At 36.9% G+C, this 14,576-nt stretch overlaps 1 protein-coding gene across 1 annotated transcript in view; it reads right to left on the minus strand.

The window, feature by feature from the left end:
- RRN3 (RRN3 homolog, RNA polymerase I transcription factor) overlaps nt 1–14,576 on the minus strand; it is a 31,532-nt gene that overhangs the window by 13,822 nt on the left and 3,134 nt on the right. The window contains exons 3-11 of the mRNA XM_084881129.1: nt 14,117–14,173; nt 8,413–8,502; nt 8,174–8,303; nt 7,588–7,647; nt 7,200–7,263; nt 6,462–6,531; nt 4,591–4,689; nt 2,267–2,359; nt 965–1,103 (exon numbers count right to left, since the gene is read on the minus strand). Of these exons, the coding sequence (XP_084737255.1) occupies nt 965–1,103; nt 2,267–2,359; nt 4,591–4,689; nt 6,462–6,531; nt 7,200–7,263; nt 7,588–7,647; nt 8,174–8,303; nt 8,413–8,502; nt 14,117–14,173 (802 nt within the window). The remainder of the gene's footprint in view (nt 1–964; nt 1,104–2,266; nt 2,360–4,590; nt 4,690–6,461; nt 6,532–7,199; nt 7,264–7,587; nt 7,648–8,173; nt 8,304–8,412; nt 8,503–14,116; nt 14,174–14,576) is intronic.

Here is a 14,576-nt window from a genome sequence, read left to right on the forward strand (position 1 = left end):
TTCTGAGAGGGATGTCAGACTTCAGACCTAAACCAGCAGTTGAACATCCCCCAAGGGGTCCCAGATTGGAGAGGTTGCAGGCCGGGCTGGGGAACACCTCCCACCCCACACCCCCTCTAGTACACGTGTACACACACACACACACACAGAAAAAAGCATTTATCAAAATGCTATTAAGTTTTTTGAATATTAGGAATGTGGCCATTTAAAATGCCTTTTAAAAATCCTTTCAGTAAAAACGTTAAAATAGTAACGTAGTCAAATCAGATTCAAGTCTTACTCTGAGTGGCTGAGTTTCACTCTTAAATCTAAATAATGAGAATGAAAAACAATTGTTTTCAAGGCAAAGCCTCTAGACTAAAAGTTCCATGCAACTAAACATTCCATGAAGACAAAAAGCATAGGATTTATCCACTTCAGTACCAGGACCCTCTACCTCAGTTGTAACACCAAGCGCCATATATCTATGTCTACTATACCATTCTTAAATGTCTTGAACAATTTGAGCGTAATCCGGTATCCACATAAAAATGACCAATATATAATCTTAAGTGCCAATAAATCTTTATTTTTTAATGTGCCTCAGGCATGAAACAGCTGTGGCCACCAAGACAGGCATCAAGCTAGGATGAATTAAGACTGTATATCTGCTTTGCCCCTGGTGGATATAAGACCACCACCACCAATCAGGTGTCTCCTTGCCCATTTCTAGGGAGTGCCATATATAATCTTTTAACACAACAGTCAGTGAAAAGGTCCAAGGGCTTTGAAGACATATAACTTAGCCTGAATCCCAGTGACACCATTTCCAAGCTATGATATATTGGCAAGTAACTTAATCTCGCTAAACTTTCTTGTCCTCATACTTAAAATAGTGATTTTTACAGGGTTTCTATCAGCACAGAACCAGTTGCCTAGTAGTGTTCAATAAACAGTAGCTATTGTGACTATTATAGGCTGTTACCATCTACATAGCAGACATCCTTAATGTAGGACAAAAGTAAGGACAGCAGGATGTCCAGGCGTTCGGCGACGGGATGTGCCATCTGATTGAGCCTTTCAGGGTCAGCCTTTGTTTCATTTTCAGGTACTTCGTCTTCATCCTTTAAAGATAATGTAAAAGTTGACATTTAAAAATTCAGGAGAAGTAGTTTAGTAAGAAAACTGTTAGAGGTAATTATTTCCTTTAAAAGATAAAACAAAGAAAATACATATATACCATTCCAGGCAGCAGCTCTCAACCAGAGGTATAAATCAGAACCAATCGTGAAATTCAAAATAAAAGCACAGGTTCAGAGCCCAGCCTCTAATTCTCATCTAGAACAGTGTTTTTCAACCTTTTTTGGGCAAAGGCACACTTGTTTCATGAAAAAAATCACGAGGCACACCACCATTAGAAAATGTTAAAAAATTTAACTCTGTGCCTCAAGTAATTCTCTTGAATAGGAATCAAATAAACACAAAGAAAGTATTTTATAATTACTTTATTATGAAATATTAAGTAAACAAAATAGTGAAAAATTATAAAATTCTTGTCTTGTCTGCACCTACGGCACACCAGGCAACATCTCGCGGCACACTAGTGTGCCGCGGAACAGCGGTTGAAAAACGCTGATCTAGAAGACCCTCGGAGGGTGTGACCATGCAAACATTATAGATGCTCCCACCTCCTGGCACCCACCAGGTCCTTCCCCTCTGCTCTTTTCTGCTTCCTCACACCCTTGTCCAAGGACTCCCGAATCCCCATCTCAGGCTCTCCTCCCAGTGAACCCAACTTAAGAAATTTCCCAGGTAGAGAAATACTGCGTTAAGGTATATAACTTATAAAATATAAAAATTAAATTGGGGGGGGGGCAATGGTAAAATATGTACACAGATAATAATTTAATAAAAAATGTATTTAAAAAAATTAAATTGGTATGCTCTTCTATTTTTCACTCCCTCGCCAATAATAATGTGGCCACAAAAACAAACAAACAAAATGAAAGAGAAGCATGCTTTCCCAAACCCAAATTAAAACCTTGGAAATAAATCAACATGTTGCAGTAAGCAACATGGAAGCAAACTACTTCATTTCAGAAATCACTTCCAAAAAAAACCACACAAAAAACACACACACAAAAACAAAACAAAAACACACGATTTTCAAGTTTGAACTACTGTTTTAAACTAAAGCCTTGAAGGAGATGGTATGCCATTAGCTGTCTCTTCCCTCCCTCTGGACTCATATAGTCAGGTCTGACTGCTTTTACTAATAAATGCTGACCATATTAAATAGTCCTTCTGTGGCATCTGTTCCACTACCAGTTTGAGTTGCTATTTCCTCAGCATCTTCAATATCCTGCCGGGATGCATTCACCTACATTATAGCAAAGAAAAAAACAAAACAAAACATTTAAAATACATTATTCGGGAACTGAAAATTCATTTGATGTATATACCTTACAGGTGTCCAGATTAGCACTGTAACTCATTACATAATTAAAGTGCAAACCTAAAATTGGTTTGGATCATGAAGGAAATGACAAGATCATAAATCAAGCTCCTTTTACCATATATCATTAGTCCGCAAACTGTGGCGCTCGAGTTGCAGTTTACCACACTGTTGACTAATGAGTTTGCTGACCACTGGGATAGGGGCTTAATCACAAGGAACAACAACAGCCTATAATTATTATTTTTTAAAAATATATATATTTTATTGATTTTTTACAGAGACTAAGGGAGAGGGATAGAAAGTTAGAAACATCGATGAGAGAAACATCTATCAGCTGCCTCTTGAACTCCCCGCACTGGGGATGTGCCCGCAACCAAGGTACATGCCCTTGACCGGAATCAAACCCGGGACCCTTCAGTCTGCAGGCTGATGCTCTATCCATTGAGCCAAACAGGTTTTGGCCAGCCTATAATTATTGGGATCAAAAGTCTAGGTCAGTGGTTGGCAAACTCATTAGTCAACAGAGCCACAGTTTGCCAACCACTGCCATATGCTTATATAAAGTCAGCATGATTTTATACATATGCTTATATAAAATTTTATAGATATGCTTATATAAAATCAGCATGATTTTATATAAGCATATGTGGTGTACTAGTCTAAATTTGGATAGCTTTTACAAACTCAGTATCTATTCCAACTCGTACTATACACAAGATACTCACATACATGTTGTATATGAATGAGAAGCATATCATCAATTTACTGAGCAGAAAAATGATGAAATGCAAGTTAAATTTGAACTATGAATATTCATTGTTATGTAACCCTTCAAATATCTTTTAAAAATATCATTCAAATCATGCCTTTATTGCTATCTAAACATGACCATCTTCCTAAATGCACTCTAAAATGTTCCATAAGTCAGACCAGATAAGACTTTACAAAGATTCTGGATGCAGTTTGGCAGAGGTTAACTCTAAGTGAGCACTGGGGAAGCCTGCCTAACATCCAGCACTTGCTAGACTTGCCTCATTACAGCCTTCTTCTCCCCTGCAGGATCAATGTTCTCCAACTCATCTCTTCAGTCCACAAACCTCAAGTCTCCCCAACACTAACATTTGCCACTCTCCCCTGCCTCATCCTCTTTACACCACAAACCCTCATAGAGATCTCTCAGCAACTTCACTTCCTAACCATCCAGATTCTCTAAAATGCTGTGTCCCCTTCCATTTGGACAAAGCAACTGATTGCCCCCCACTCACCAAATCCAAGGACTCTAGCTTTTCTAATTCTCCTTTAAAATGTCAGCTATATTTCATGCTGCTGACCAAACCCTTCCTTCTTCCAAATCCTCCCCACATATCCACACTCTTGGTTTCCCTCCCACTTCCAATCATACTTCCTCTCTCCTATCCTAAATTGCATCATTCCACAGGTTTACACTCAATCCCCTACCTGCAGCTACAGCTGCTTGGTGAGTATGCACCTGTCAGCTTCCAACCTGCACACCTCAGAATCCATCCAAAATGGAGCCCCTCAATCTTCAAACTTCCCTAAGGCTTTTCTTATACTGTTAATGTCAACACCAAGATTCTATTCCACAGTGAGCTACCTTTGAAGGATTCTTTTCTTTAATCCCTACTTCTCCACTTCCTACTCAGTCTAGAGGACCAGGTCACCTTTCTTCCACAATGTCAAGAGAATCCACTTTCTTTTATTCCTATTGCACCTTATTGCAGGCCTCTGATCAATGATTCTCTCTCATCAATGTTTCTAGCTCTCTATCCCTCCCTCTTCCTCTCTGTGAAAAATCAATAAAATATATTAAAAAAAAAAAAATGCTTTCCTGACTCCTGATTACATCAGATTTCCCAGGTCATAGCAATGTGTGTGTTCCATTCATAACATTTACCTCAACTACATTTTTATATTGGTGCAACTGTCTAATTAATGCCATGAGCCCCAACCATGAGAGATGGGACTGTCTATAACGCCCAGCACTCGGATGAATTTCAAGAAATGTACAAATAAATGAATCAAAAGTGGAATTATGGATTCTTTTCCATTGCTACTGTTTTACATATTATGATTATAACAAATATATTTAATAAAGAAAAATCAAGGAGGAAAACATACTATTAAATACTTACATCCAATTTGAGTAGTTTTTCAACGACAAGCTCCAGAATTTCATGCCTCAAGGTTGGAAAATACACACTAATTCTTAGTAAGTTATGAACATAACATTCCTAAAATAGGAAAAAATAAACATTTCAACAGAGAATGTTTCAGTTATGTAAGAAAAGCATCAATTACATAATCTTTATTTCCAATTACTGAAATAGTAAAAACAGACTATCTAGCAACATAGAAACTATATTGTTTATATATTCAGTTTCTGCCTGTATATAACAGAGTAGCCTGTTGCCATGTCAATAGGTAGTTCAGTAATAATCAAATTACCACCAATAAAATTAATTTGTAATTTGTATACTTCTACAGTGTTATTAAAATAGGTATATATACATATACATATACATACACATATATATATATGGTGTTCATAATACAATTCACCCATTTAAAGGGAGAGGGATAGAGAGCTGGAAACATTGATAAGAGAGAAACACAGACCAGCTGCCTCCTGCACACATCCACCAGGGATGTGCCCACAACCAAGGTACATGCCCCCGACCGGAATCGAATTTGGGACCCCTCAATCCACAGGCCGACGCTCTATCCACTGAGCCAAACAGGTTTTAGCAAAACCCTGTTATCTTTTAGTCAAGTACCTCTCCCCAGTCCTTGGTAACCACTAGTCTTTTTTTTGTCTCTGAAATAGAAAAAATAGACTATCTAGTAACATAGAAACTATATTGAAAAAAATATGAATTTACCTATTCTAGACATTTTATATAAATGAAATCTCAAACTATGTGAGATTTCATGGTCCACTCATGTTATAGCAAGTAAGCTATTCAATTGCTAAAAATACTCCACTGTAGACATAACACCCACATTTTGTTTGCTTATCACTTAAAACATTTAGCAGTTTCCATGTTTTTGCTATGACAAATAATGCTGCTTTGAACAGTCACATAAGTTTTGTGTGGACAAATGCTTTCATTTGTTTTGGGTACGTACTCAGCAGTGGAAATGTTGGGTCATGTGTTTTTTTTTTGAGGAACCGTCAGACTGTTTTCTAAAGCAGCTGAACCATTTCCCACTCTCATCAGCAATGTGCAGTGTTCTGATTTCTCCACATCTTCACCATCTCTTGCTGTTTCTCATCTTTTTATAGCACAACAATCCTAGTAGTTGCTGTCTGTCAAAAGCTTTTTCTGCATCTATTGCAATGATCATATAGGTTTTGTTCTTTATTCTATTGATATGGTAGGTTATAATTGATTTGGAGTATTAATCAAATATTGTATTCCTAGAATACATTTCACTTGGTCACAATGCACAATTCTTTTTATCTGTTGCTATATTCAGATTCTAATTACTTTGTTGAAAACTTTTGCACCTATGTTCATAAGAGATACAGGATTTATAATATTCCTCTTAAAGCAGACTATCACAACCATTAGCAAAATTTACCAACTCCTTATTTAATGCTTGTAATAACTTACTTAGGAAAAAGTAATCTATGCTTAGAAGGGAACCTCTATTAGTTATTGAAAACAATACAGATGACCTAAAACTTGGAAAAGAAGAAGTTAAACTTAAAACAGAATTCACCTAATAGAAAGCTCTGACTTCATGTTCAAATAAGGTATATTTCCATTGATAATATAAGACTTATTACCTTCTAGTAATTTTTATCTGTATAATCATGAAGCCTATTCAAATATTTTTTAAATGGGCCCCTGTGATGCACACAGGAATCAAAGTGGCACTGGGGAAACTCAGTCGCTGGCTAAGAAAGGAATTTGAGTCAAATTCTTAGATCTAACAACATCTAAAACCAAAACACATAAAACAATTTTTCCATTATTTCCCCCATGAAAATATTCCTTACCAATGTTCTCTCTGATTTTTGAACAAATGGAAATTTTCCTACAAGTATTGGCATTAGAAACCACGGTGTCCTATAAAAAAAAAAAAATCAAACAATCCATGTTAGCTGCCGTCTTGGAAGGAAGCATTTCCATTGTAAGTGCAAATGTGGATACATGGGGCAAACAGTAACGCCTACCTCAAGCAATCAGAACATAAAATTAATGCATGCCTTCACAGAAAATCTGTAACTTATGGGAAAATAAGCTTCTATAACCTTTGATATCAACTACATATTAAAGGGGAATTCTTTTTTCTTTTTTTTTTTTACAAAAGCAAATTACCAACTTGGACTTTTTAAAAGTTAGAAAATAAACTTAGAGGGAACATGAAGTCCACCCCTCCAAAAGAAACGTACACAACTTAAAAAGTTTTCTTAGAACTACAATTTTTATTCAAATGGCATGACACAAAATCAGAGACGTTGCTCACTGAAAATTTTTGGGTATCTTATCTGTTGAAAATAAAAGCAAAATTCCATCCATTATACATAACTTGGAAGAGGAATTTGCATCCAAGTTTTCAAAAATAAAGACAGTGAATAAAGAACTAAAATGCCATTTTTTTGTTAGAATGTGATGCAACAGGATACAAAAAACATGCAGCACAGTGTGAATTTTGCTTCTATAAACAAGTTTTAGTTTCCTACTAATTGATTGCAATTTTCTTTATTCAAAGTAAGTAACAAAAGTATACTCACGATGGGACATATCTTGCTATTATTTGCAAGGCCCTGTGACAAGTGTCAAAATTTGCAGGAAGATCTACAAGACAAAAAATGAGAGCATGAACATCAAAGTAAAACTGAAAACTGAAAAATTATGTACTGGAAACTAAAAGCACCTGTAACCAAAACTGAATCATTTAATAGCAAAATAATAATTTCAATATTTCTCTCCACAGCCAATTATCAATGAAGAATAAGTGGACTAATTATATAACTAATGCATTAAGGGAAATTGATTGCATGTTAGTGCTCAATAAAAAGTAAAGGTTCCATTAAGATTGCCATTAAGCTTTATCTTTCAATATGCATTCTCTAAGACACAGTAGGCATAATTTTTTGCTTTAATACACTTTATACTTACTATCATCTTCGTCATCGGAATCGGAAACATCTATGTCACCTTCCTTAATGATCACTCGGGCTTTTGAAGAAAAAACAAAACGTTATTCTCCTGTCATTGATCTATACAAAAAGTGATTTTTTCCCCATGATCTAAACTAGCATAATGATTAAATTCATAATCTGGAGGAAAAAAAGTCATTGGAATCAGAAACATCTATGTCACCTTCCTTAATGACCACTCGGGTTTTTGAAGAAAAAACAAAATGTTATTCTCCTGTCATTGATCTATACAAAAAGTGATTTTTCCCCCCATGATCTAAACTAGCATAATGATTAAATTCATAATCTGGAGGAAAAAAAATCCTAAGTTCTAAGACTTTGCCAGAAGTTCACTAAAGTAAATTACAATCCATAAAAATCTCTGCGACAAACAAACCTAAACATTTCTGCAGTACAGGGAACAGAGATGTACCAGAACTGCTGCCAACATGTGTTCTGGAATCGTCAATGGTGGCCCGATCTCCAAAGTGTTATTTGGAAGGTAGTATTTTAATAGAGATATTTAAAAAGTGAAAAATCAAAGCAAGCAAAGAGGAACCACTTACGAGGCACAAAATGAGAAGCAATCATGCTGAGACATGGTCTAAGGAAGACAGTCTGTGCTGATACAAGATTACCAAGAAAAGCCAAATATTCCTCCACCACTGTCTGACTTCTATTCAACCACTGCAACCTCTAAAGACAGGAGGAAGAGAAAGACAAAAGAAACATTTCACTGATGCAATAAATAGTATTTTAAAGTACTGAATTACATACTAGTCAGTGAAGTAAATGGTGAACTTACCAAGAGAATATTGATAAGCTGCTCAAAGTCTTTAGTCAAGTACATGATAGAAGACCGGAATTCTAACAGCCAGTTAATGATCTGGTCGTCCTTAAGTTAAACAAGAAAACAGTACCTTCAAAATCATAAATCCTCTAAAATATCAGAGAAGATGATATCTCTCTTACACCAATCACCTATCAATAATTACATTAGAAAAAGTCACAAACTTGAACTTAATTCAAAATTGAGATGAAAATTTCTGAATTTGTATCAAACTGGAAAAAGATGTTACAATCAATTTTCTAATTTTAGAAAAAACTTTTGTAGTAATTTTTACATAGGGAGGGAGGAAATTAAATGTAGTACTTTCTTCTCATCACTTTTGTTTGCCCTAAAAAGGCGAAAACCCCTCAAACTTTGATACCTGGGACCTGCAATATTCAAATATAAGACCACAAGGACCTCTATCTCCTCTATATTAATGCTGACATGAAAGCATACTTATAACATTCAGTCTAAGCTGATTAACTAGAGTCATCAATAAATATAAAATTTTCTCAACCTAATCTGACATTGGATTTAGATGTATCAAGATGGTACATGTTAATGATGATTCCTCTACTTTTTAGGCAATAAAATTATTATTTACAATTCTTAATGATATGGAATAAAACTGCTAAATGAAAAGAGAAATCTTTGACAAGTCTGAAAATTAAACTTTAACCCATGGGTATATTTTTTATTTATTTATTTATTTATTTATTTATTTATTTATTTATTTATTTATTTTTTGAAGACCAGTGGAACTAATTTTATTTCGTACATATATTTTACAGTCCAGTAGATAAGATATATTGTATTTCTCTGCTAGTAAAGTCATATTCTCTCCAAATATGTAGACAAGAGGCTTAATGCATTATAAAAGAATCATGAAGAGACATTAAGATTGATGCAAACTTAAAAACACACGCACACACACAAAACTTCGTCTCAGCCACCTTCCACCCTGGGCAACGCCCCGTGGCTCCGCAGGGCCGCTCCCAGACCTTATCACCGACTAGAACACGGGGAGTCACGTTAGGAAACGTGCCCCTTTGATCTGTTGGTTACTAACCCATGGGTATATTTTTTAAAAAAAGAAAAACAAGCCATGAATAAAATATAGTATCAAGTTACATAAAAGTTTATAAACATGCATATATACAACATAAAAAAACAACAACTAAAAGCCCCCATTTTTTTTTTAAAGAAAATGATTAATGCAGATTAAGACTCAGTTAGAGAAAGATCTCTAATAAACAAAAGCAATACAGTGTTGTAGCTAGAGTGATACACTATTAAAAGATAGGGTTGAACCAACAGTTAAAGACTATTTTATAGAGTATCATTTAGTGAGAACACACCAGCTGGTAGGCATGGTGCTCAATCCCACCCATGTATATCTTTTCCTAATCCTGCCAGCACTGCAAAAGTATTTACAGTTCAGAGAAAGAGAGATTACTAAGCAACTTGCCCAACCAAGAAGCCCATAAAGAACCAGGTTTAAACCTGTCTGTCTGGGTCAAAGCTTAAGCCCCACCTACCCTCTCACAATGCCTTGCACAACCTTTCCCCACCTTCATTCAACCACTACCGCTTTCTATGTGCTATGTGACAAACTTCACTTAGACTATTTTCTGATGAAACCCCAAAGTAAGCTGCCAGTAAAATAAAGTAAATCACAACTCATTTGCCATATGGTAATTTTATAACGTCCACAACCATGCAGGATAACATTAATGGTGGCTCACCACCACCTGAGCAAAGACCAGCTGAGGTATTTGCAAATAAAATGAGTTAGCTCTATCCTATCTCTTTCCCATAACAAAAAACAAACAAACAAAAACAAAAATCCTCAAAAAAACAAAAAACTACATACGACAAAATTATAAGAATAATACTTAAACTACTCCATTTTTAAAAATAAACCAGTCAGACTTTGGTGCTTTAGTACTGAATTATCGGAAGCAAATTACTTGCAACACCCCTCTGAACTAACTTAGACACAACTAATGTGATTATCAGTATGTCAAGATACCAAGAATGAGAAATGCTGACATAAAAAAGTGGAACACAGCCCAGATGGTGTTGCTCAGTGGTCGAGCACTGCCCTATGAACCAGGAGGTCACGGTTTGATTCCCAGTGGTGGTTGTGCAGGAGGCAGCACGATCAATGATCCTCTCTCTCATTGATGTTTCTATCGCTGTCTCCCTCTCTGAAATCAATAAAAATATATATTTTTAAAAATACAGAGGAACACAAAGAAAAGGTCCTTTGTACTTTGAAAGAAAGCATAGGTCAGGGATAGTCCTCAGGAAGTGATGCTTCTGCTGTCTTTAAAAAGAGTGAGTGTGCTTGAGGGGCTAGATTCCTTACACAGGGAAAAGTATGTTTATAAAAAAAATCAGTAGTTCAGTATGGCTGGAGTACATGGTGAGCAAGACAATAGATAAACCTGGGGAGCATAGAAGGGCTAGTTAAACCACTGAAGTCCTTGTAAGACAGATGTGCAATCAGAAAGATCTGCTGGAAGTGTGGGGAACAGAATGAATGAACCACCATGTGCTTAGATAGAACCAGGGGAAGTTCCATTACAGATTATATTTTAGCTGGACCTCAAAGACTAGGAATTTTGTAAATTACCATAATATTACAGGCGTTCCCCTACTTATGATGATTTGAAGTACAAATTTTTGACTGCCCAATGATGACATATACATTCAGTAGAAACCATACTTCAGATCTTAAACTCTGATCTTCTCCCAGGCTATGATATGCGGCATAAAGCTGGGCAACAGTAGCAAGATGGTTTTGTCCAGTTGCGGGCTGTTGTAAGTGTTCTGAGCATGTTTAAGGTAGACTAGGCTAAGCTACAGTGTTCGGTGTATTAAATCCATTTTTGACTTAAGGTATTTTCAACATACAATGGGATGGAATGCCACTGTGAGTTGAGGAACACTTGTAATAGTAAACACTAATATTATACTTTGTGCCAGGCACTGTTCTAAGACATTAACATACATTAACTCATTTAATTCTTACAACCACTCATTTAGTTAGGCATTCCCATTGGTTCCCAATATAGATGGGGACATAGAGGCACAAAGTGCAGTAATTTGCCTCAGTCACAAAGCTAGCCAGATACAGAAAACCTCTGGCAGCCAGAGAGAAAAGGCACACATAAAGGCGTAAAGATGAAAAGTATGAAATGAAGAATCTAATAAGATTGAACATTAAAAAAATACGATAGGCCGTAAAAAGAACTTGGTCCTTTATTCTTCAATTAGAGGCCCAGTGCACAGATTTGTACACATTGAAAGGATATTAATTAGAAGGTGGCCAGTAGGACTGGGTGAAGATAGGTCAGACACACCCTGGAGTCAACCTCCCATTGTCCCTCCCCGGCCAGCGGTACCTGGGGCCTGGGGCAGTGCTGCAGCTTGAAGGAATGTCTGTGGAGTGAGCGGGGTCCCTTTGGCAGGTGGGGTGGGTCCCTAGGCTTGACCTGGGAAAACCTGCCGTCCGACATCCCCCAAGAGGTCGTAGAGTGCGAGAGGGCACTCTGCAAAGTTGCTGTCACTCAGCAGCTCCTGCATTGAGCATCTGCCCTCTGGTGGTCAGTGCACATCATACCTACCAGCTGGTTGGCTGATCACTTAGCCTTTTATATCCTATATAATAAAGCCTCATATGCAAATTGACCAAACAGCAGAACAACCCGTCACTATCATACACACTGACCATCAGGGAGAAGATGCTCAATGCAAGAGCTGCCCCCACCTGCAGGCCCCAGGCGAGCCAAAGTAGGTGCCAGTGGGGACCCCTGATCGCCTGCCAGTCACCCCACAGATTGGCCCTGATCTCCGGCCAGGTCTAGAAACCCTACCCATACACAAATTTTGTGCACCAGGCCTCTAGTATATACATAAGTATGTTCAGTAGAATAATGACATATTTAGCATGTGCTTTGGAAGTCATTAGGCTACACTTTTGAGGATAAAAAATTTTAATGGGGGTTGAGATAGAGAACTGGAACCTGAAGACCACTAAAGACATTATTGAAGGAATCTAGACAGACTCAAAACAAGACTCAAAAGATTTTTATCCCCCAAAGGATATGAGTATGAGGTTTGAGAAGAAAAAAAAAGCCCAGTCCTGACAGGTTTGGCTCAGTGTATAGAGCATCAGCCTGCAGACTGAAGGGTCCTGGATTTGATTTCAGTCAAGAACACATGCCTAGGTTAAGGGCTCGATCCCCAATAGAAGGCATGCAGGAAGCAGCCCATCAATGATTCTCTCTCTCTCTCCCCCTTCCTCTCTGAAATCAATAAAAATAAAAATCCCATCAAAATCAGTATGTAAGAAATCACAGGTAATCTTTTCATAGTAATTATAGCAGTGGTCTTAACCATGAATGGGAAATGAGAAAGTGCAAATCATTAGCAGGAATTACAGATAAGTTACGAAGCCCTTGAGTGAGGGCCTGTTCTACTAGTAAGTGCTTCTCATATATTAACTCACTGGATCCTCTTAACACCTCTGTTTAAAAACCCTCTACTGGTTTTACATAGAGGTGGCAAAAACACAGATTAAATAACTTGTCCAAGATCACACCCTGGATAACAGTAGCGTTGGAATTTTATCCCAGGCAATCTGACTACCACTGTCATGATAATAGAGGATTCTTTCCAATATTGGACAATAAAGGAAGAAAAGGGAAACAAAAGGTGTTGAACTGTTATTACGTGACAGGTATATACCGTATCTTGAACTCTGAAACACTGAAAAAGTAGCAGCTTGAAAGACAAGTCATCTTTTGTTGTTTCCTAGTTTTGTTTTTGCATTAGAGAGACATGAGAGTTACCTACAGCATAGAGGAAGAGTATTAGAAAAGTTTAAAGTACGGTTTCTCACCCTTTGGGACTACTGACACTTTGGGCTGGATAATTCTTTGTTGTGGAAGGCTGCCCTGTGCATTGTAGAATGTTTAGCAACTACCTGTCATCCACTCACCGGAGGCCAGTAGCACCCTTATCTTCCTCCTGTTATGACAACCAAAACTGTCTCGTTTATCACTGTTTAAAAGAAGGGGTTGGTTCTAGCTGGTTTTGCTCAATGGTTAGAGCATCAGCCATGGACCTAAGTGTCATGTTTTGATTCCCAGTCAAGGGCATGTACCTGGGCTTCAGGTTCAACCCTGGCCTCGGTTGGGGAGGCAGCCAATGGATGTATCACTCTCATATCAATGTTCCACCCTCCTCTCCCTTCTACTTTAAAAACCAATGGAAAAAATATCAGATGAGAATTTAAAACAAAAAAATAAAGGAGTGAAACTGCCCTTAATTGAGAACCATTGGATTAAAATCTTATTTTAATCCAGGTGACTCAGTTAGAGTATCATCCTGTTCACCAAAAGGTTGTAGGTTTGATTCTCAGGTTGTAAGTTCAAATCCTCCTCTCTGAAATTAATAAAATAAATAAATAAATAAATAAATAAATATCACACACACACATATATTCTGATGAGGACAAAAAACAATCTTAGAAAAAAGAAAGAAAAAAAAGATGGGATCACAGAGGGAATAGGTTTTAAACAATGAGATAGGATCAAACAGAAGTGCAAACTAACATCTGTCCTAAGTGGCAACGACTTTAATGATGATCAAACATAAAATTAATTACCTTTATGTCTGGATCTGACAGCTGGTTCTTCAACAACTCATAGTCATTTGTTTCACCCTTAACAAGAAGGGGGGGAAATTAGGTTTTACTTGGTTTAGTTTTCTATTGAAGATCAAAGAGCCTTTAATTGTATCTTAATATCTGATGAAATTACAAAAGAAACATTGTAACTTCCACACATCAATTGTGGATTACAAAATCCACAGAAATTTAAAAAAAACTCATATTAGTGGGGTTAGGGGCCTTGGAAAAAAGTAAAATTAAAAAGCAATTTATTCTAGGAATTACTTTTTCTATTTGTAATTTACCTAATAAACGTTCTCTTACAAAAAAAAAAAAAATTAGCCCAACTGGTATGCTTAGTGGTTAAGCGTTGACTTATGAACCAAGAAGTCACAGGTTCGATTTCCAGTCAGGGATGTAGGCTCAAACCCCAGTAGTGGGTATGCAGGAGGCAGTC

Source organism: Pipistrellus hanaki, assembly GCF_964339955.1.
Source record: "Pipistrellus hanaki genome assembly, chromosome: 4".
In the NCBI taxonomy this organism is placed as follows: Eukaryota; Metazoa; Chordata; class Mammalia; order Chiroptera; family Vespertilionidae; genus Pipistrellus; species Pipistrellus hanaki.